General features: G+C 41.4%; 7 protein-coding genes across 7 annotated transcripts; 3 read left to right on the top strand and 4 right to left on the bottom strand.

Annotated features, from left to right (window-relative positions):
- Window positions 1-3,517: 3,517 nt before the first annotated feature.
- On the top strand, window positions 3,518-5,301 carry N7495_007129 (uncharacterized protein; the record flags this gene model as incomplete). The annotated part of the gene is made up of 6 exons (XM_057209780.1): window positions 3,518-3,592; window positions 3,675-4,174; window positions 4,229-4,344; window positions 4,396-4,618; window positions 4,678-5,039; window positions 5,285-5,301. 6 exons carry the CDS (start codon window positions 3,518-3,520, stop codon window positions 5,299-5,301), a joined length of 1,293 nt encoding a protein of 430 aa, XP_057063554.1.
- A 676-nt stretch (window positions 5,302-5,977) lies between these two features.
- On the top strand, window positions 5,978-6,472 carry N7495_007128 (uncharacterized protein; the record flags this gene model as incomplete). Its single annotated transcript, XM_057209779.1, has 1 exon — window positions 5,978-6,472. One exon carries the CDS (start codon window positions 5,978-5,980, stop codon window positions 6,470-6,472), a length of 495 nt encoding a protein of 164 aa, XP_057063553.1.
- A 42-nt stretch (window positions 6,473-6,514) lies between these two features.
- N7495_007127 (uncharacterized protein) lies at window positions 6,515-6,808 on the top strand (the record flags this gene model as incomplete). Its single annotated transcript, XM_057209778.1, has 1 exon — window positions 6,515-6,808. One exon carries the CDS (start codon window positions 6,515-6,517, stop codon window positions 6,806-6,808), a length of 294 nt encoding a protein of 97 aa, XP_057063552.1.
- A 796-nt stretch (window positions 6,809-7,604) lies between these two features.
- N7495_007126 (alpha/beta hydrolase) lies at window positions 7,605-8,813 on the bottom strand (the record flags this gene model as incomplete). The annotated part of the gene is made up of 1 exon (XM_057209777.1): window positions 7,605-8,813. One exon carries the CDS (start codon window positions 8,811-8,813, stop codon window positions 7,605-7,607), a length of 1,209 nt encoding a protein of 402 aa, XP_057063551.1.
- Window positions 8,814-16,504: 7,691 nt separating this feature from the next.
- Window positions 16,505-17,749, bottom strand: N7495_007125 (uncharacterized protein; the record flags this gene model as incomplete). Its single annotated transcript, XM_057209776.1, has 1 exon — window positions 16,505-17,749. One exon carries the CDS (start codon window positions 17,747-17,749, stop codon window positions 16,505-16,507), a length of 1,245 nt encoding a protein of 414 aa, XP_057063550.1.
- Window positions 17,750-18,983: 1,234 nt separating this feature from the next.
- On the bottom strand, window positions 18,984-20,465 carry N7495_007124 (uncharacterized protein; the record flags this gene model as incomplete). The annotated part of the gene is made up of 3 exons (XM_057209775.1): window positions 18,984-19,796; window positions 19,847-19,934; window positions 19,984-20,465. The coding sequence occupies 3 exons, from the start codon at window positions 20,463-20,465 to the stop codon at window positions 18,984-18,986; spliced, it is 1,383 nt and encodes a 460-aa protein (XP_057063549.1).
- Window positions 20,466-22,043: 1,578 nt separating this feature from the next.
- Window positions 22,044-22,307, bottom strand: N7495_007123 (uncharacterized protein; the record flags this gene model as incomplete). The annotated part of the gene is made up of 1 exon (XM_057209774.1): window positions 22,044-22,307. The coding sequence occupies one exon, from the start codon at window positions 22,305-22,307 to the stop codon at window positions 22,044-22,046; it is 264 nt and encodes an 87-aa protein (XP_057063548.1).
- Window positions 22,308-22,948: the final 641 nt, after the last annotated feature.

Here is a 22,948-nt window from a genome sequence, read left to right as displayed (position 1 = left end):
CGTCGTGGGTGATCTAGTCTAGAGGGCCTAAATATATGTCGATCTAGCATGATCGTAGTTTATCCTAGGTGTTTTTAGCACTAATGTCGTCTAGCCATCGGCCTGATTGAAAGCGTGTTGCTTTGTTAACAATATGAAGGAGGGGCATGTTTACGATATATATAATATCGACTATAATATTGAAGTTGAATCTTATGTCATCTAGGTCCTTTAGGGTGAAGCGGAATCTTCCTAGCGATTTTCCAAACTTCTGGCAGAATTGACAAAATTTGGTGAGGTGTTCCAGTGCCATGGTGTTTGTTTCATGGCCTATGTTCTGGAGCAACTTTTGGAGTCGGCTGACTAATGGATGGCTAAAGCGATGGTGTAGTCGTCTAAGCTTAGTATCGGTCAGGAAGCAAGGGTTTATGCTAAACAATGTGCTAAGGTATAAGGAGAGGGGTGCGTCCTATAGCATGAAGGGGTGTCCAAATCGGCGAATAATAGGTATTTCATTTTGTTTGCCTGGTTTTGAAGTGATGACTACGTTCCTAAGGTTGTTGTAGTATACTCCAAGGTTATCCATATCCGCTAGGCATAACAGGAATAGAGTGTCTGTATTAACAATATAGAATTGAATGTTGCCAATAGGAGTAGGGATTTTTGCTGATCCGATTAAAGAGGTTGTTCTAATTCCGAATTAGACATTAACTTCGCCAGCTATAGAGGGATCCAATTTGACGTTCTTAATCCTCTGAAGCGCTTAGAACTGACCAACTCCGGCTATAGATTTTCTTAAGGCGCCGGTATCGATCATGATTCCTATAAATATTTAGGAATTGTATCGGCTAGTAGGCGTGGTAGTGTAGCTAAATAGGTCAATATCTTATAGCGGAGTGTCTCCTTATATAGGCGATGGTTTCTCTGACAACTAGTGCAAGAATGCTTTATTAGAGAGCTCTAAGCTTATTTCCATACCCTGTTCAGCATTAATTTAGCTAAATGAAGTAAAGAAGCTGTCGATTGGATCATATTCGTCTTTATTAGGGTCTGTTTCGTTGGTCTAGAGGCTAATTATTTGAGCGTCAGCCAAGAGAGCTTCGAAAGCTTCAACTTGTTCGGTTTTATCATTTCCTTCGTAATAGAGCATATATTACCTATATCTCCTGTTGAAATCGCCGTTTTTCTCCTTATTCTGGTTGAATCCTTGAAGGAAATTTTGTTTTGATTGCTTTTGTTCTTCTTCAGTATGTCTCCAAGATCGACATGATGGTTTTTGGCAGACATAGCATTTTCCCTATAGGTTTCTTTTGGTCTGATTCCTGGTGAGTCCTCTTCCTTGATTGCCGTCTCTATGGTATTGTCTATTGGTGTAGAATGTTTCTTCTGAGGCGAATGCTGCTTACCTCTCGGGGTTTTCTTTCTCCTAGGTGGTGATTAATGACTATAGTTTATTAATCAATACCGCGAGGTCTTCTGGTAGATCAGAAAGTGCGTTACTACACGCTAGGACTCCTCTATAGGCTATAATAAGCTTATTGATAAGGTTCATATTGCTCCTAAGTTCTGGGTGAAGACCATATCGCTTTCTAAGGAGGTCACTAAGCATGGATTAGAAATTCTGATAGATTGAGTTTAGGCTGTTAGAGTTGTCGTTTATCACTCTTTATAGTATGATGTCGTTCCATTTAATCAAGTTTTGGCGGTAGAATTCGGGACCTTCAAAGAATTAGCGTAGGTGGTTACACGCTTCTTGGAATGTTCGCGAAGGTAAATCACTACTATAGTAATGATCTTCAGTAATTCTAGTAAGCATCGTTAGCAGTGCTGCGTTATATCCGTCTAGTGTTATCCCAACTTTTTTATAAATGGTGTAAAAGATTTTAAGCTTCCAATCAAAGCTGCTATTATCTATCCTACTATATCTCTGTTTCTTAGTGTAAATCTTTGACATAGAGTTGATCTCCTTGGTAAAATCAGTCTTTAACTTCTTGGTTTCAAAGATAAACGGACTAGTCTCTGGAGAAAACTGATTAGGAATGCCTAGGATGCTCTGTGGCAAGAATTCGTTATTTCCTAGATCGGATTGGTTGCTTCTGGGGGCGGAGGAGTTGATCTTTGGATCAATTGGCTGGTCCCTTTAGGAGGGGGGTTTTCCTTAAGAAGGTTGTTTCAATCCGTTGTAGGTCGGGTTAAGGCGTTTTCTGAGTTTCGTAGTAACCATTGGAAGAGAGAATTCTTCAAAGAAGTCTTCTATATCGCTATCTATCCATAGGTGAAACTCTTCTTGCTGAGCTACTATAGATAGAAGGGCGTATATTAGCATTTTGCGATCAGGGCGGGGGACGAATACTCCGTGTTGAAGTAGGTTCGCCTATAATGCTGATCGTCTTGATGGGGTCACTTATTTAAAGTACTCAGGTTCCCATTTTTCGAATAACTCGCAGTATAGGATCCAGAGGTTGTAATCCAGTATCTGGTTGTTGAAAATCATGTTTTTCTCAACATAGTCATTCATCTCTTGTTTTATAGCTATTGATAAATCAATTTCCTAGTCACCGTCATCGTCATCGACTGGTTGAATTGAATCGGCGGCGGAAAATGGGATAGACATGGTTGATCCGTTTTTATGGCAGCTTAATGAAGGTGATGATGGTATAATGATAGTAAACAGTAGGGAAAATAGCAATGGTGTAATAGACGGCAGGTAAGCCGGCCGGGTAGTATGGAAAGTGATACAGCGAATGAGTGGGGTGGTTGTAGCAGTGTGTTCCTTAATATAGGGATGATACGGTGATCTATGAGATAGATCACTTATTGGGTTTTTGGTGGTTGTTTTAGGAGTAGCCTTTATTTCAGGATATGCAGGAGTAAAAAGGGTGCAGAAATGAGGGTATTTTTGAGAACTGATGGAAATAGAAGAAAAATGTGGGAAAATGTGGGAAATGTGGTGTTTTTCTGTGTTTTTGGACGTTCTTCATAGACCTTCGGGCTTCTATGAAGTAGGTTCTTAGCAAGATGGTGCAATTGTCGGCGATCGTTCAAGCCTCCAATTGTCACGATCTTCTCCTTCGACTGAGATATGGCAAGAACTTAGCGAATCTGGAAAAACAGCTTTTGAAGACTGTTCAACGCGCTCGAGCTTCGTAGATGCGTATTTCCTGATCTATACGTCTACTGATCAGTGCCGGTTGACTAGGTTATTACCGAAGCAGACAGCTATTGATATCGTTTCTGTACGTATATAATAGGTGTATGCATATTAGGTAAAAGTAAAGTGTCATTCTAAAATGCTCAGATGAAGGAAGATATAGTAGCTGCCATGCCAAGATCACATGATCTTGGTATGTCAGCTGATATTCGTTCCAACAGCAGGGATTGGTGGTAAGATAAAGCTTTGGAAAAGGGAAACCAGTCATGAGGCTAACCGCAAACAGGCGCTTTATTTCCTGTGCAAGCATTTTTGTATGCCGAAGTTATCCATACATTCCAGCTAACAGGGTCGAGCTTAGTCTCTCAAGGCAACTTCTGGGCGTTGATGTGGTTCACACTCGCTGTCATCGTTGGCATTGGATACCTCGGGATTGGTTGGGCTGGGACCTGGTTGGGCGAGGTGAGAAATTTTTCATTCCGAGAGAGAATTTTCACGTTAATTGAATATCCAGATCATTTCCCAGCGTTATCGCTACGATTAGTTTGAAAGCATCATCTCACAGCCGATAGGTTTCTTCGACCTCACCGCGAATTCATCTGGGGGCCTTTTGTCTCGGCTTTCCACAAACCCAGATGCTATCAAGTCTCTTGTTGGAATTAATATCGCTGTTTTGATGACAGTTGGTGTTGCGCTTCTAAGTGTTATAGTTCTGGCTCTTGCCACGGGCTGGAAGCTAGGATTAGTTGTGATTTTCGGTGGGTCGCCATTTATCTTCAGTGCAGGTATAGTGCACGAGAAGATGGACAATAATCTTGAGAAGGTGGCACAGACTATGTTTACCGATAGCGTTAGTTTTGCTGCTGAGTGTATCCAAGCCATCAGAACCGTCTCTTCGCTTAACATGGAGCCCGTTGTGGAAGCTCAGTTCGGGAGACTATTGAATGATCATTGTCAACAAGCAATTCGATATTCAGTACGAACTATGGTGTGGTTTGCCCTAAGTGATGCGATCGATATGTTATGCATGGCACTGGCATTCTGGTATGTTTTCTTCACACTGTTTTCATTTACAACTCATCTAATTAGGCCTTGCAGGTATAGGGGTCGCCTCCCGTCTTTTCAAGAATATACCACTACCCAGTTTTTTATTGTATTTATCTCTATTGTTTTTGGCTCCCAGTCAATGGGCCAATTTTTTGCCCACAGCTCCGGTATGTGATTGGATTACTCCTTTTAGATCGTACTAACGAATTGTTATTCAGATATCTCCAAAGGAATCAACTCAGCTCGTGCTATATCAGATATGAGGAGACAAGTACCGCAAACAAAAGCCACCCAAAAAGTGTTGTTCCCTGGTAACTGGGATGCCACCAACCCCTTGATCGAATTCCGTGATGTCAGCTTCGGCTATGCCACTCGTCCAGATCATATGATTCTCAAGAACTTCAACATGAGTATATATATGCTGGTCAATCTATTGCAATCGTAGGACCTTCGGGGTGTGGAAAGTCCACAGTCATCCAACTGCTTGAGAATTTCTACAGTGCGACATCCGGGGAGACTCGCATTGGTGGTATTCCAATCCAGGATTTGGTTCCAGCAGAAGTAACCAATCTTATTTCCTTGGTTAGCCAAGAGCCAGTCCTCTATCAAGGCACAATTGAAGAAAACATCAACCTGGGAATACCGACCGCCTTGTCTCAGAGCGAGCTCGAAAATGTGATCAGCCAAGCCCAGCTGTCCGACATGGTGAGTTCGCTACCCGATGGAGCAAAAACTTATGTTGGATCAGGTGGGACTGCTGTATCTGGGGGACAAAAGCAGCGTATCGCCATCGCACGCGCTATCGCACAGAATACCCCTATACTGCTTTTAGACGAGGCTACCAGTGCACTGGATGGTGAGAGTGAGCGGCTGATTCAACAAGCACTGGAAAAAAACCAGCCAAGGGAAAACCGTCATTACGGTAGCGCATCGTTTGTCTACCATTCAACATGCAGATTGTATTTTTTTTCTCAAAGATGGACAAGTGGTAGAACATGGTACACACAGAGAGCTTTTGCTTTTCAAGGGGCTATACTGGTCAATGGTCCAGGCTCAAAAATGCCTGGGTATTATTTCAACTTGAGTTGGAGCTGTCTATTCCAATAGTTGTCAGAGCACTTTAAATACCCTGGATTAGCTTACCAACAGTAATTTTTGATATATGATTGATTGATTGACTTGAAGTTATACCAAAACTAGAAAACCAATATTGCATCCAAACATCTGGATTTTGAGCCTCGCAAGAGATGACGCTGTGATAAACGAGATGTTTGGGGAGAGGGCTGCTCGTAAGTCCGCCGATACTATTCAGAGAGCTTTCCGAGGGCTTTAGAGTAAAGCGAACGGACAAGAGGCCTGGTGTCTATTGAGCCGATTCTCCAATTACAGTTACAAATAAAGAAGAAAAGATGATCATGAAAACTCTTGATTCTGAAGCATGGGCAGGGGTGGGTCAGGTGATCAGGGATTCAGGTGGCCCTGTCAACTGAGAAATAAAAGGGTGGTACTGATTCAACGAATGATATTGTATGCCCGGAAGAAGACTGATAACAAGCTAAACTAAGACAGGTCTAGCTTATACACATAGGATCTCAATTTGTCTTAGTTCATATTTACATCTACATACTACAATGCTCCTTCCTTAAAGTATTTTATTCTTTCCCCAAATCATTCATTAGATCCTTAGGTAAGTTCTAGTTGTTAGCCCCTTTTCTTTCTCTTTCTTTTCTGTTTTACTTTCTCCTTCAACATGTTCTAGCTAGTCTATTTTACGAACCCGACGAAACTGCCCAGCCAATAATGGCACAGGCCAATCTTTCATCTGCCAGCTCCTCGAGTTGCAGTCTCTTACATGATCTGCCTTCAAACTACGTGATCCGAACATTTTCTACCCTCAAGCAGGTGTCTCAAGATGTTGACATCTCTAAAAATCTCGAAGACCAGGAAGATGCAAACCAATTTCTGGTCTTACTGGGATTGAACCCGAGAATCATACACCAGCTAGACGAATCCCACAGACACCTTTTTGGAGCCAATTTTCGTTTTGAGTGGGAAGGCTCAGTTGGAGTAATCAAAATTGTCCCATGCAATACCCATGAAGTCTCCACCGAACGCTCCAAATCAATCATGGACACCCAGCTAATTCAGATGGATATCATCCGACCTTCTAATCGCCGATGGGTCGGAACAACTTCTTATACGTCAACCAACAGTGGCAAGCAACCAGACCAAGCTTTTGTACCCCTTCTCATCGTGGTCTCCCGAGAATGCGTGATGGTTGGCCAACTTTTGTGATCGAGACCGGCTATAGCGAGTCTCTTCTCCGTATACAGCAAGATGCGAGATGGTGGCTGCACAAATCAAGTGGCGATGTCCGAATGGTGTTGCTTATCGCAATCCAGAAACGCCGAGTTATCTTTCAGCTTTGGGGATTGGTCCCTGCCCCCTCCTGGAACCAATGCCGCTGCAGCCATGACCCACGAGGTCATTGTTCATGAAACCGGTGTTGTGGTGGGGCCCACAATTATTGTCCCTTTCTTCACCATATACGACCGCCAAGCAGGCCCGGCTGAACACGATCTAGTTCTTGGGCCGGGAGATTTCCTCGAAATCACTGACGGATGCTGGTGAACGACTATAGATGACCTGGAGGCCGTAATGATTGCGGAAAATGAAAGAAGATCTTGCATTCTGTTTTTATTTTGCTTTCGTTTTCTTTTGTTTTGCTTTTACTTATTTGAGTGATTCTTGCGCTCTGAATTAATGCTATGCAAAAATATTATAATTAGTCCTTACTTCCTAGCCCCATATCTGATCATGGAAGTACGAATCTCTAATTTGACACCTCGATACCCCACTTTGGAAGCCTTTGTCCCTTGGTATAGGTAGATCTCAATCACAAGTGGTCACACCAAGATAGCGAGTGCCCAACCTACTTTCCTCATTAATATGCCTGGATGAGTCGGTCGCCTTCTCACCCGAGGGCGCGCGGCTGGTATCTGGCTCCAATAACAGCACCGTATGCCTTTAGGATACGGCGACAGGCGAGCTGCAGTAGACCCTCGAAGCCAATGGACCAGTCTGTCGCGTTGAATTCTACGACGATGGATCATATCTAATCACTAATCAGAGCCCCCTTGATTTTCAATATGGATCTGAAAATCATACGACTAGTTCGAAAAATGTGAATCCGGGGATCTCCATTGAACAGCAGTGGATAAAGCTGAACGGCGAAAACATTCTTTGACTTCCTCCTGGGTCTCGGCCTAGTTGTTCCGCGATCATTAAAGCTAGTAAGGGGTATTTTTCTTACTCTACTTTGTGATAGACCTAAAAGCAGAAAGCGGCTTTGCCAGGAAAATTTTAACCGAGAAGTAGTCCCTCGTTGAGTTCAATCTCAAATTCTTGGGAGTTTAATAGATCGAAGTCAAGAATATAAAAGCGACGCATCAGCTGCTTCAAAAAATCGCATTACAGCCATGGTGATTACAGGATACCCCATGACCACATCGTGTAATCCAGTTTTTAAGATCTCTTCTCGGAGGACCCCATTATTCGTTTTCCATTCCATCAGGGAACCCGCAGCCCCAAAGTCTGCCATCGATTCCAGCCTCTCGAGTTCGAAATCATCATAACTGATTCCCGCAGTCGTCGAGGCACTAACGGCATGCCAGAATAGTAGCCGAGAGTGATGCCATGGAATATCATAGTCATCTTCGGCATGGATTATCGCCAGTCGGTATTTCTTGTCATTCAACTCGTTGGCGCGAACGTACTGAGCAATTGAGTCTTTGCTCGACCATTTATCCCGAATAAGTCTCTGGAGATATTTAAATATCGACGGGAATCTGCTCAGTGGTGAGATAATCGGAACAGTCCCCGCCAAGCGATAAGTGGTCACTAGTGTTGCAACATCAACAAATGGCGCAACGAGCACGGTACCTGCAAAGACAACGGGAGGACTTTGGACAGCAAGATGCTTACAAACGGCAATGCTGACAGCTGTGCCCATTGATTGACCAAAAATGAGAATTCGAGATTGGGGAATCCCAACGACACGCATTGCCCAGTCGACCACAGCGAGGGCATCAGTGATAAGTCCAGTCTCAGATGGTGACCCAGTACTTTTTCCAAATCCTCGGTAGTCAAACGTTAAAACGTGTATTTTGCCAGGACTGCCAGCAGATAGTGCACGGTAGTTGGGGACTCTGTATCCCGAAGCGACAGTTCCACCAGCACCATGCATATGGATGACCAGCCTCGCCTCGGGATCATTCTGCAGTAATTGGAATCCAACTCGAGACTTGATATCAGAGGCAAACCCGGAAGGTTCCTCAAGAAGAGCCTTTTCATGTTTACGGTATAGTTCTATGGGGAGAACGTGCCAAGCGTAGAGTCGTTCCCCATCTGGAGTTTTGATAGAGAAGGGGGTGACCTGGTTTCTTAAAAAGCCAAATATCTCGGGAGTGTTAAGGTCCTTAAACCATGTCATCTGAATTGCATGCAGGTACACGACGTGGGTCTGGAAAGTCGACGTGCTGAGCAGTCCTAATAAGAGAGCGTATAGCCCGACCACAGCTCCCACTGCGATGGCAGCATATTTGAAGAAAGTGCCCGCCATCTGACTGGATGTCATGACTGACTAGGCGAAGAGTAGCGCACGAAAAAACACACCTCGGAAAGGTATGTTAAGACGTCAATTTTGGAAGCTGATGGCGTGAAGCACACTAAGCCTGTGGTGCCTAGGCTAACCCTTTCAGTCCAGGTGTTGGTACTTTTTTGATCCTACCGCCTCCACCCGATGTCTATAATAAACTGTACAATAAACTGTACGTTTTTCAACTTTTTTTTCTTTGGAGACTTTCATGGCATTAGAAAATTACTAAATTACTCAACGGCCAAAAATAGCTGTCGTTCTTTGTGCTAGGATCATTGCTAAGACAAGAGGTGAATACGTGGCCAGCGGTTAATCTAAATACTTCATTGGACAAGGTCCATGTGATGTGATATGTCGACTTGGGTTTACCTTGAATGCCCCACAATATGAAAGCCGCACAAAAAACTACATATTTCAATTTTGATCTTCGAATCTTGGAAGTGATAACATAGATGAACTAGCTTATCGTGGAGTATACAGGCGGCGGGGTGGCAGGGTCGACCCCGCCACCCTACCACCCGACGAACTTTTCGTCTTATCGGCCAATAAAAACTCTGTATTTCATTTTTTGTGGGTAATATGATACATCATAATAAGTTTGTCGGGGAGCTAAAAAAAAAAGGTCGTCGGGTAGTGGTAAATAGCCATCTTATGTGGTAATATGCAAGATTTGACTTACGGTGCTTCAACCCTACCACCCCGCCACCTAGCTTCAATTTTCGATAATTTACCAGGAATTTGTAAAATGTTTCTTCCTTCATTCAACAATAAAACAGTCAACTCAATTCAGATTTTGATAATATAGATATAATTATTAAAGGAATTCCTAAGAATAATACTTTGGAACTGGTTTTAGGAACTTATTATCATTTTTTGAAGTTTTCATCTAAAATTATAAAATTTCATAACAATATATCTATATCTGTATATATATCTGTAGACTGTATCTATTTACATCTCAGTCCTTGCAAATCGATTCCTATCTTTTACCATCTTTTACTGATCCTTACCATTATTTACTAGATTTTATGATTTCTTGAAACATATCAACGATTATCTTTCCAAATTAAATGTAATATCTTTATAAATCTTAATTTTAAGGATATCTGTATAAAAATAAACATCTTAAATAGTCTTTTCTTAAATCACTTGATATCAAAAACCTTAAAATTAAAATATTAAGCACTAAGCACTAATCACTAAGCACCATTACACTACTATTTATCATTCTCCTGCTTCCTCGGATCCTAGATCATCCTCATCATCCTCAATAATTTCAGCAGCTTCTTTAGCAGCCTTTTCAGCAGCCTTTTTCTTTACCTCTTCAGCAGCTATTTTCTTCGCCCCTTCTTTATCCGTTTTTTCAAGTTCTGCTTGTGCACGAGCAATCGCCTTCTCTCTTTCTTTCTTCTTAGCTTCTCTTTTCCTATCCTCTTCCATATCCACTCTAATAGATGCTTCATCTATCAACTCATTAAGTCTATCTTCAAGTTCTGGTATATGAAGTTCAGGTCGCTTCAGAAAATCCCAAATCCCCCTAGAACTTTTACCATCTTTCGTCCGCGACTCTAACCAACGAACAAAGCTATCATACTCAGCTTCTGAAGGGAGCTTAATGTCAGCTTTCTCTTTACCTTTTCTTTCCTTCGTGACAGAACTTGAAGATATGCTCTTAGATTTAGGATTCTTAGCATCAGCTAGTTCCTTTTCTCTCTTCTTCTTTTGAGCTTGAATCTTAGCCATTTGTTCTTCAAATTCTTTTTGTTCTTTTTCTTCTTGTTCTTTTGCATTCTGAAGTCGATCTTCTCGTTCTTGTCGCTTCCGTCTTTTATTTCTGTCTTGCTGTCGCCGGTCTCTTGCTGATTCAGATGGACTATCATCGTCGGAATCGGTGTCATCTTTATAGAATCTTGATTTTCTTTTTCGTTTTTTCGTTTTTGCAAGTTGTAAGACATTTTCTTCCTCCTCGTCACTTTCTTGGCCTACACCAGCAGTTTCTTCATCTTCGACCTTTTTATGGCTGCGTTCTTTTCTAGAAAATTGATATATATATTAGTAAGTAATGGTAAAAGATGGTAAGGAGTGGTAAGGGATGGTAAGGGATGGTAAAGGGCTTCGATAATCAATTCTCACCTTCTTGCAGTTTTCCGACCGTCTAGGACATGAAGTCCCTTCCATTTACCTCTATGGTTTGGTTTCTAATAGATATTAGATTGAGTTATATTAGTAATATCAAATTTAACTCACAATATGTGATATTTTAATATGTTTTCGGATTGGTGCTGCTACACACCTAGTACTTATTGGTGTATAAGAGTAATAAGGACATCGTTGAACACAACCATGAATCTCGATTATTACGTTTTGACAAGGCCATCTTTGTGCTGGATGTTCTGGACATTTACAAACTTTAACAGGGTTCCTAAAATAAGAGATAGATTAGTACTATTCTATCTTGATAGTCAGGAATCAATATTGAGACTTATACTTATACAAAGCTTCCTGGTATCCTATCTATCCTACTATACCACTAATGACCACTAGGGGTATCTGTGGGAATATCGTCAGGATCATTTGGGTTAACTATTATGTTGGCCATAATAAGCTTGATAGAGAATAAAAAATATCGAAAAAGATAATGAGGACTTAGGGGAAACTTCATAGATTAAGTAGCTCAAAATGACCTTATTGTCGAAAAAGTAATTTCTAGAATAATTGAATATTTTCTAGGAAAATCTTTAGATCAATAAATCGGTTAAAGACCTATCTAGGTAGAATCAAAGATAAACATTAGATCATATGATTAAAATTTCTTTTCTTTATTAGAGCCTAAAGAAAATAGGATTTTTAGGATAATACAAAAACAAATACAAAGAACAACAACTTCAAGTCTCTTTTTCATTTTCCAGCAGTTTTCAGGTTTCATTCAGGTTCCTCAGAGATCTGGTGGAAGTAATTCGCTTTTTCAAAGGCCTCTTTATTATCTCCCTCAATATACCGAAAATAGGATTTTGAAATAGTGTTAGAAACAGTGTAGAGTCTAGTAAACCGTTTATCAACCTAAATTTATTAATCTTAATCAATATAAATAATTAAGTAATAAGATATTATATGACTTATAGTATGGATATTTTCAATATGCTTTCGAATTGTAGAAGCCTGGTATTTTCTTATCTGTCCAGTCTTTTTGTTAATACCTTCTGGTGAGTAACAACAATATGGGCAATTAGTTGCGTAACTTGGAATCGCCTAAAGAAATTAGTAATAGTATTAAGAAAAGGAAGTTGAGCTCACAATAGGACCAGTAAAATTCCAGATATTATATCGAGTATCATGTGTATGCTCCTGACACTTGCAGACTTTAAAGGACCTGATTCTTGACTGGTTTTCTTGAATCAATTCTGGATATAATTCCTTTTGTCCTCTAACTCTTTCCTCTTGTGAGATTTCACCACGTTCTTTTGCGACCAAAGAAATAGTATTGCTTGGTGGGCCAAGATCTGGGAGACCAATAATTGGTTTAAATCGGGGTTGTGATTCTTTGAGAGGCCATGATCTAGCTTGGGGTGCTTTAGTTTGGTTGGTCGGCTGCTGGAGTGCTTTTGTCTGATCGGTCGGCTGCTGGATCACTTCATCCTGATCGGTTGGTTGCTGGATCACTTTAGCCTGATCGGTCAGCTGCTGGGGTACCTTGGTCTGGTCGGTCGGCTGCCGGAGTACTTCAGTCTGGTTGGTTGGTTGCTGGATTACTTCAGCCTGATCAGTGAGCTGTTGGGATATCTCAGTCCCATCGGTCGGTTGAAGTGATGATTTCAGAGGAGTTTTTGTTGTTTTTGTTCGTTTTGGTGGAGGTTTTGTTATTCTTGTTCGTTTTGGGGGAGGTTTTGTTGTTTTCGTTTGTTTTTGAAGAGGCTTTACTACTTTAGTTTTTTTTATAGTAGGTCTTGTTGCTTTAGTTTGTTGAAGAGGAGGTTTAATTGATTTCGTTCGTCTTGGGGTAGATATAGTCGTTTTCGATATACCCCTTGTCTGAAGTCGTGGTTGTTTCTGCGGTTTTATAGGAGGGGCTTCATCATCAGGATGATTGGCGTTAGTCCTGGATCTCGTAGAATATGGCATGATGAGAGAATCCAATGATATGGTAAAAGATAGAAATAATTAAGGGGGAAAGTCAGATAAAACCAGAATTGCGAGGAAATAAATTTTCTTAAAAAGAAATGTGATTGATCATATCTTACCAACTCTTACTGATTTCGACTAATTTCGACTAATTTCGACTGATTCTGACTGACTTTAATTGATAAATATTGATCCTAACTATCCTTCTCCTTTACTGCTTCACCTATCATCTCTTCAAACTTGTCAATACGAGCATTATTGCGTTCGATGGTATGCTCCAATTTCTGTAGAACATTCATCATTTGTGGTATTCTGTTCACGAATTGTACTAGTAAATCTTGATGAGATGTTCCAGCTAATTCAGTTGTAGGTTCATGATGAAGAGGTGGTTGTTGTAATATAGCTGATGATAATGGAGGTGATGAAGTGAGATCGATATGATCTAAATTGAGCTGCCGGATAGGTGTTGGTGTCTCTAGGAAAGATCTAGGGCGCTTTCTGTGGAAATGACTACCAAAAGTCCGAGATCTTTGTGTTGGATTGACTCTATAACGACTTTTTCGGGCAATATCATCAAGTGGGCGTGTATCTCGAGCTTGCGATTCCTTGAGAGCTGGGAGTAGTTGCAATTGGATACCTCCACGATTGCTACCAGCATGACTACTCTCGACCAGATTGGTGTGCTTAACAAATGCACGGAAATGCTCTTTTTTCATCTTAGTCATTGACTCATTCAGTCCAGAGATTAACCAACGACAAGAAATCTTCTTAACCTAGTCACGAACACGTTTCGACTGTGAAGACTTAAGGGTAGTAATAAGACTTTCACAAGCGCTCCTAGGTGTTATATTCTTGAGCCGTTGCATCATAGGGTACTCAATCTCATTTTGATATCTTGCAAGGTTCCGATGGTAATGAACCTTACAATATATAAACATATGTTGAATATGTTCTTGCTAAGTGTAACTGCCATCAACTGAATGCAGATATTGACCAAACCTACTAGATTGTTTCCCACACATATCAACCATCACAGCGATGATGCCTTTCCGATGAATATGGAACCAATCAATCTTTTTACCGTTAATCGTCTTAAGTATGTTAAACAGACTTTGAAAAAGAAATTGGTAGGATTCGGTTGAGTCACTACTAACAAGGACTCTTGCCAGGTAGACAGTTTGCTCTAAGTCAGGATCTTTTGTGACGAATACAACTTTGTTCAAGATCCCTGCAACTCTTTTAAAAGTCATATCGACCTGAAAGTATTCAATGGTTGTCCAAAAGCGAGCTTGGGCATCGGTAAGACACACAATCCGGAGATTTATACCATCATTATATATCTCGCGAATATAGAGGTCTTCCTTAGGTCCTGATTGCTGCTTACAATGCTTAAGTAAAGCACCTAATAGTAATTAGTATAAAATAACTAAATATAATACGGATCGGTAAGGATCGGTAAGGATTGGTTAAATCAAGATTAGACTATAGGATAAATAATATATAACATACCTATCCAGTTTTGTCTAAGCGGACAGGAAATCACTCTTTGCTTCTTAATCCAAGAAGCAATAAGATCTCTATTACTAAGAGATGGGTGAAGTTCAGGGAGTGATGCAACACCTTGTGCTTGCAAAAACTCAGTCACAACAGAACTACGGATGAATCGACTATATGATAATGAATGATGATCGGTCCTTTGAATCAGTTGAGTCATATCCTTTATGATGTTGGACGGCGTCTTGCTTATTGGTGGAGGTGGATGTGTATGGGTGCCCCAAGATGCCAAGATTATAAATGGGCAGTTCTTAGTCTCCTTTGGAATCACTGAGATAAAGATAGTATTATATGGGACATAATGGAGATTCATGTCCACATGGTACTGGCACTTTGAAGTCCTTGATTTTGCTGGTACCATCGTTGCGCACGCGAGAGAGTTCACGGTAATATCGCGGCTAGCATGGCCTTCCACAAGTTCTCTGAGATAGACTAAATCATAGCCTTCGAGAACCGGAAACCTATGGAAGTAGTGCTTACCAGATTCATCTTCTGGCTTCTATGCACTACACCCAAGATAATACTGATTTGTTTTAAACGCACTTGAGGAGAACCTCTTCAAAATCATTCGGGAATAATCTCTATGTGTTTTCCCACATTTTCGATCCCATTGTTGACGGCATTTATGATAAAATGCGTAAGTACGTGCGTTCGCTCGGTCATCTCCAAACTTGGTCTGAAAGTAGTTATTGACTTCGATTTTTCTATTTTCAAGATGATCCCAAAGATCAGCAGTGACTTCAGAATGACCAAATTCAGAGGTGAAATCATTTGCGAGTTTCGGACAAGATTTGATACCAGAGCATGACTTCTTAGTAAAGGTGCAAGTGACATTCCTAAGTAGTGGTGATTTCTTATCCCTATGCCAGCGCTTATGCTGGTTTTCACGACCTCCAGCTCCATACTGCATATCTTTGATCATATCTGAAGGATCTAGACCAGTAATCGGCATAAGATATGCAAATCCGTCTGGATGCGTCTGAGGGTACTCAGGTAGACATGCGGCGTATTGTAGGAATCTGACTTTATTATATCCACCAGATATTGGAACAGAGGAAAGTTGGAAGCCGTGAGGGTTCTCCTGAGTAAGAGTAGGTAGGTCGGTAGGGGATTGAGAGAAGGTTTCTAGGCTTTCCCTTTCGTCATTAAGATTCAAGAAATGATCAGGATCATAGAGTTCATCAAATGGAATTGATCGATTTTTCTTCCAAGATAAAATCATAGCAGAAGCCATAATTATAAAGATTCTTAAGAAAGTGAAGGCAAACAGAAATGAAAAAAAAGAGAAATCTGTACAAATAGAAGGGAATTTGTGGGTTCATAAATTGAATTATGAGAGATCATATTCTTAGAAATTAAACGATATATATAGAGAAGTATAAATAGACAAAAAAAGCAAATACCTAAATCTTCAGTCTAGTAAATAATGGTAAGGATCAGTAAAAGATGGTAAAAGATAGGAATCGATTTGCAAGGACTGAGATGTAAATAGATACAGTCTACAGATATATATACAGATATAGATATATTGTTATGAAATTTTATAATTTTAGATGAAAACTTCAAAAAATGATAATAAGTTCCTAAAACCAGTTCCAAAGTATTATTCTTAGGAATTCCTTTAATAATTATATCTATATTATCAAAATCTGAATTGAGTTGACTGTTTTATTGTTGAATGAAGGAAGAAACATTTTACAAATTCCTGGTAAATTATCGAAAATTGAAGCTAGGTGGCGGGGTGGTAGGGTTGAAGCACCGTAAGTCAAATCTTGCATATTACCACATAAGATGGCTATTTACCACTACCCGACGACCTTTTTTTTTTAGCTCCCCGACAAACTTATTATGATGTATCATATTACCCACAAAAAATGAAATACAGAGTTTTTATTGGCCGATAAGACGAAAAGTTCGTCGGGTGGTAGGGTGGCGGGGTCGACCCTGCCACCCCGCCGCCTGTATACTCCTTATGGTGGCGGGTGTTAATAAAAGTCTCACAAAAAGGAAAACCAATCATTAGAATATTTGCCTGTATCATAAATTGCTGGTTGCTCTCCTCTCAACGCAGCAAAAACCTCTCCTATCATCAGAATGCGACTGATTAAATAGAAGAGCGGGGATGCCAAACTGATAACCGTCAAGATGCCACTCCATCGGAGAACCACTTTCTCAAAGTGCATAAAAATGAGCATCGACACAACCGAAACAAAGGCAGAGGCCCGCCAGAGCCAAAGCTCAAAATATGTTGGAAACACTGTGTCCCAAGAAGTAAGGTGAAAAGCGCCAAAGGAAATACCGAAGAGGCAGATTAATGGCCAGATTTTTGACCTATATAAACCGGGATCCCAATGTGCTATGACGATATCCCTTCGAATTTTACTCTGATCTTCCACATCATCGTACCCAGTAGCACTCGTCCCCGCTAACTCCATCACTCTATCCTCTTCTTCTTTTTCGAAAACGCGGGGTGTAAGGTAACACACATTCCAGTATGAGACCTGCTCGGCCATTTCTTCATTATCGAACTTATTGCTCACAGCCATAGATTCAAAAATCTGCAGCTGTTCTTGGCTCATATCCGGAAGCTGCACGAAAGATGGCGATCGGATATCTTTTGGTTTATTCCACCAAAAGAAATATGTAGCGATAAACAATGGAATATAACCTAGAGTCATCGATTCTAGCTGAGAAAGCGGAAGGTGGAGCGACACGCGCAATATACACTGTGCAGAGAACGAGAATACTTGTATCAAGGCCATTAGTTTTGCAGCGTTGTCTGATTTGTTCTTATCGCAGATGTCTTCCAGTGATAAACCCCAGCTTGAATGATTGTCCCACTGGATGAGACGCTGCTGAAGTAGCCATGTATATTGGTTTGGCCATATGACACGATCGCCCTTCAACGTTCGGTATCTCAGGGCAAGCATACTGACATAGAACGCATGGATGATGTTGAATTGCCCTCCCGAAGAATTGGCACATTCTCTTTCCATTCTTCGACACTGGGCCCATTCCTGGAGTCCCTCCACGGCGATGAACTCCGGAGCAATGACTGCTTTGAAGAAAAGAGCGATTTTGTGTAATCTAGCGTAAGATACACGCTGATAAACTCGTGGATGTATGACAACCCATGTGCATAGAAAGATTGTGACAAGGCATGAAGTAATTAAGCCAAGAGAGCCTCGACCGGGGCTGTCCCAGACCCATCCGACCAGGTTCTCATTTTTTGTGAAGCTCATAAGCAGAAATTTGTATCAGGAGTAAACGGTTTGTGGAGGCGACAAATCTTCTCACCTAGGCAAAAGGACGGCATTTTCAATCACCTACCTAAATATATATAGAACTTATTCAAGGGCTAGGCTAGCCGCTTAAGCACTGGAAAGAAAATGTAGTCGCTGTTTGAGAAATACCGGGGTTGTGTGTTTTAGTCACTGGCACTCACTGAATTTAAGTGCTAATACAGATATGTGTCAGAAAATAGAATATCCATGGATTGTTCACTGATCTATCTTCATCAAACAATTAATGCATATGCAGGAGAGGTTGACGTGTTTATCTATTAATTCTCATGCAATAGACAACATTAAATAGCCGCCACTAGTTACTCCATACAGACGGGCGCGTAATTGCAGACACGAGTGATGAATTTTCACCTCTAGTTTTAGGCCTCTTTGACCTTGTAACTCGGTAAGTGTTGTAATTTAGACACACTACCATTGTAAATAATGAGTTATCGTGGTAGTGTAGTATAGTGATATAGTAGGTCTCTATAATTGGCACCGGCAACCGGCCGGTCATTGGCGGCCGGAAAATTGTGAATATTGCCATAGTAACCCAGTCAAATGCGGTGATATGTCTTCAAAGCTAGTAATACTTTCTAATCTGCCGGATGATAAAGGATGCTTTTGCTTGAACAAATATGGAATTTCCCTCATCTTCTGGATCATTTCAAGATCTTTTATTAATAGAATAGTATGATATCTAGCGACAACTGAACTCAAGCAACAAACAGCTACTACCGTAAAATAGCTGCCATTTCGCAAGTGTGTTGTGTCATTCTAATACCTCTATCTCCAGATTCTAACTATTCTACCTCATCGCATTGACTGATCTAGATTGAATCCTCCCCAGAACTAAGTGAATACCGTCTCCGGCGAATGTAGTTCCAACAATTACCTTACCAAGACTCTTGAGAAACGGGAATTCTTACACCTTAGGGTTAGTAAGATATTTTTATAATGTTATGACTCTACTCAAAATCCAGAAATCTAGAAAATGGGTTGAGTAGCTGAAATCAGAATAAATCAGAATAAATCAGAATAAATCAGAATAAATCAGAATCAGAAAAATCCGAACAATCAACACAATCTGTTAATAAAACTCGCTTACGTCTCGCACTTCTCGCACTTCACAATAAGGAGTGACATTGATGCTTCATAAGTCGGCATTTCAATCTTCTCCATTCCCAGCACATCAGCTTCGAACGAAAAAAGGCTGGTTCGAACTCTGAGAGGATTCAAGTGGATGACGACTTAAGGGACTCTGAGATTCCTGACCAACTGATGGTCGCTTCGGTCTTGTCATTCTTCTCAGAATATGAGGAGTTCCAGTAGCCTCCTTCTTCACGGCAGTACATATGTGTTGAGAGCTCCGCAGCTGAATGGGACATTTCAGAGGCTCCTCAAAGCCATCTTTTATGAGAACGATGCCCGGAAAAACAGTCAACAGAAATTCTCCTGGACCTTCGGCATTGTCTTGATGTCCATTGGTTAGATTGTCCTCACGAGGATCAAAGTGTAACCAGTCTACGTCCGCATCATCAAACTCAATCTCGTATTTATCAGGGCATCTTTGGATGGGGAGCCATACTTCCTTTGCCCGGTTCACAATTTGGAGTATCTTATTGCGGTAAGACTCGTACAACCTGTCTGAGAAAATCCCGTCTGCGGTGATTAGATCTGCTGTCATACTACGTACAACAGTGTTGACTTTTTCTTCGAGGTTGACCTTTTCGGCCTCTGGATCAATGGAGAGAAGTACACGTCGACAGAAATTTTCCTTCTCATCATCCTGATCAGCAAGGCTACTGAGTATTTTGTCCGCAGGGAAGGTATAAGTTGGCTGGAAGATATGTCGATTCAGCTCTTTTGACAGAACTGCCAAAGTTGTCGCAAGGCGTATATCTTTGGCCGGCTGAGAATTCGAGGCTATCAGATGTTTGTGAAGTGGACGCCAGTCTAGCTTGTCCTCGGTTATTTGTCGAAATTTATTCCACACAGTTTGATTCTTTCAAACATTAGACGATGACGTAGACATAAGGCGAATAAAGAACTAACCTTCAACACAGATGTACTGATATCCTCCTTAAAAACAGCGTGTAGCTGTTTTCTCGCAAAATCCCAGAGATCAGAGAAATTTTTAGCGCTAGAAATGATCAGCTCATGTCAAATTCAAACGTTGATGCTCAACACACATTGTTTCTTTCTCAATCATTATCTCCTTAACGGCGAAGCTTTGCAGTTTTCCAAGCTGAGCCTCACTCGTATTCAGGCTCATTTGCAAGGTTGCATTCTGGCTCTTCAAGTATTCATTTCCTTCCTTCACCGCGAGGGATATCCCCTCTAGCTTACAGTATTCAGAATTCCATTCACTGATTTTCTGCGCACTTTTCTTCAGGCTATCCTCCAATTCAGTGATCTGACTGTTGAACTGACTCATCTTTTCATCTTTTTTTGAAAGATCTTCGTTAAGGCCCTCAACTTTCTCACGAAGCTCGTCTGCTTCCTCTGAGGATTTGCTGAGAAGCATCTCTTTCGTATCAATATCAGCATTCAAGCTTTTGATTTCACCCTGCGCGTCTTCAAGTTTATCCTTCTCCTTCTTATACTTGTCGAGCATACTCTCAATCGTAATTTGTGCTTTCCCCTCTCTCGCTGAAATGTCATCGAGTTGCATTCTTAAGTTCTCAATCTCGTCGGTAATTCTTACCGCAAGTTCACCCTCGGGCTGAGTAAGTAATTCCCTTAAGCCATGAACAAAACCGTTCAAGGTAATGGGCTGATGGATAATGGCAGACATCATGAAAACAATAAATTTTCTCAGTAGCTAGGTAGATGAGTTGCGAAAATAGAACTGTGTGGTTTTTAAGAGAGTAAGGACGAGAAACTTGAACTCATTTATACCCGTGGACTGTTTCCTCCCCAGAAACACCCATAGTTAGGGTTTCAAGATCTGTTCGCATCACTATAAAATCTCTGCTGTGGTTTGGACAGCACATATGAACAGCATAGGATACGAAATTTTAGAATTTGAGAGAGAATTGACTTCGAGTGATGGCGGAGCCTCATATTTTCCGGAGTAGAAAGAGGGGTCGAATGTGGAGTGGTGTTGGATTATGCATGCATTAACCGCTTGCAACGTGTTTCAGTTCACCTACTCCACGTATGCACATCATCCCTGTCTCGCATATCCCACGAACCTATGATTGGTAATAAATGTCCTTAGAAGGCTGTTGCCTTGTCTTCCCTCGTCTTCCCATTGCGTCGGTTAGGGCGTGATTTTAGAAACCAGATTCCATTAAATCCCGACTGAAAAGCCATCATGAATTACATGCCTGGTACTAGCCCCGCATTATTATAGGTAGTGAGATCCTTGTTTTCTTGCCTCTTCTTTCGCAACTCGTGGGCTATGCCTCGATCAGTTCCATCGGATTATCGGCAAAGGATTCACAACATATGCAACCTGGACAAAACTAATTCAATAAAAATGTGATGCTGGAGGCTGCATGCCTTTACTAGATGCGGAAGCTCACCCAGTTATCTATTTCGCATCAACAGGGCAAAAAGAGATTTGAGGATCCGTCGCCAACGACATCCCTCACTTTCCTGAAGTCAATTTTGTTTCTCTGATAGCCAACGATTTCTGTTGGGGTATCGGACAACGACACCCCGGTTTAGACCACATCACGAATCCCTGTTCGAAATGCATCACAACCAACAACCTTGAACAGTATGCATATGACTGGGATGTCCCGTCTTCATCGGCTCTTCTGTCTTAGACGATGGATCACATTCGTCTCAGACAGAAGAGCAACGTATAGGACAAATAGCTAGTCCTCACCATGATTGAAAGATCATATTTTACAACCACTTCAGAGACACAAGATATTATAGGGTATAGGGGCGTAAAGCGTTTCCTATAATAGGTGTTAGAAGTGGGCGTTAGCCTCTCATCAACCTTGCTATACCCACCTGTGTACCGACAATTTCCACAGGGGTCTTCCCGGAGACCAGTGGCCTCCGTTGCCAGTACGCGATATATCCACTCAAGACCCTGGAAGTCTGTCCACGGGTCTATCGAGTTCCTCGAATGGCGATGATTGCTTGCAATTCAGCTTCTGTCAAACCAGCCCTATGGTATCTCCAGAGATTGTCACGTTTTCCGAACTGTTCTTAAATGCGATAGTGACACTTCATCTAGATCCTCAGCAATAATATCGCGACAAAGTCCGACCACCTCCGTGCGTCTCTCAACCTACAGGGACTGCGATACCTGGCCGCGGAAGTGGGCAATTTTGATAAAATATTCTGCAATTATAGCCCCCGCAGCATATGCTGCTGCGATCTCTCCTTTTGAATGGCCAACCACTGAGCACGTCTCGACATTCTGATCACGTAGCACCTTGAGCATTCCAATCTGTAGCGTAGTGCACAGCAGCTGCAACAGTTTGGGGGTCTCCATTTCAGCTGTGGCGAGCTTGGTTGATATCATATCTGGATAAAGCATCACCTTCCCCATGCTTTGGAGTTAGGTCTTATCAGAAAGGTACCATGATACACAGTCATAAAGCTGCTTTGGTAAGTGCGATATCAGGAGTATGGCGTCCCGAAACGGTTTCAAGGCCATAAAATCGCGGCCCATGCAGAGATATTGCGATACCTGACCAGTAAAAACGAATGTAAGACGCGTCTTTTTGTCCGTCGATTTAGATGTCTATAATATCTTCTGATGGCCATTGGGTGTCGTCACGGTGTGTGCTCGGTACTTTCAATGTTCAAGACAACTTTGTAGTAAGATGAGTCGCAAACCCATAATTACTTTCCTTTCCCTCCATGGCAGTGGTCCTGAATGGGCAGTAGAGCGGCATTTGGAATAACTATACGCGGATCATCCCATTCCCTTGTACAAATACCCTTGAATTATTTCAGCATTTCTATTGACTCAGGTCCGTGGCAAAGACTGTGATAGGTGAAAATCAACACTAGTTGCTAGGGTTTGCAACTATGTATGTGTATTACCGTTTGTTAAACTTGGTGTTGGAGAAAAGTAGCTGCATTCAAGTCGAATGTATTGAAGCCTGTCGCAGTATTTTAGATATTAGTAAATATTGAACGGAGGTTTGTGCCAAAGTGATTTACTATGGCAATTGAGGTGTTCAA

The sequence above is a fragment of the Penicillium taxi genome, assembly GCF_028828555.1.
Source record: "Penicillium taxi strain IBT 34144 chromosome Unknown utg000004l_segment0_segment0, whole genome shotgun sequence".
Lineage (NCBI taxonomy): Eukaryota > Fungi > Ascomycota > Eurotiomycetes > Eurotiales > Aspergillaceae > Penicillium > Penicillium taxi.
Note: the sequence above shows the minus strand (reverse complement) of the source record. Positions and strands in the feature narration are given on the sequence as shown.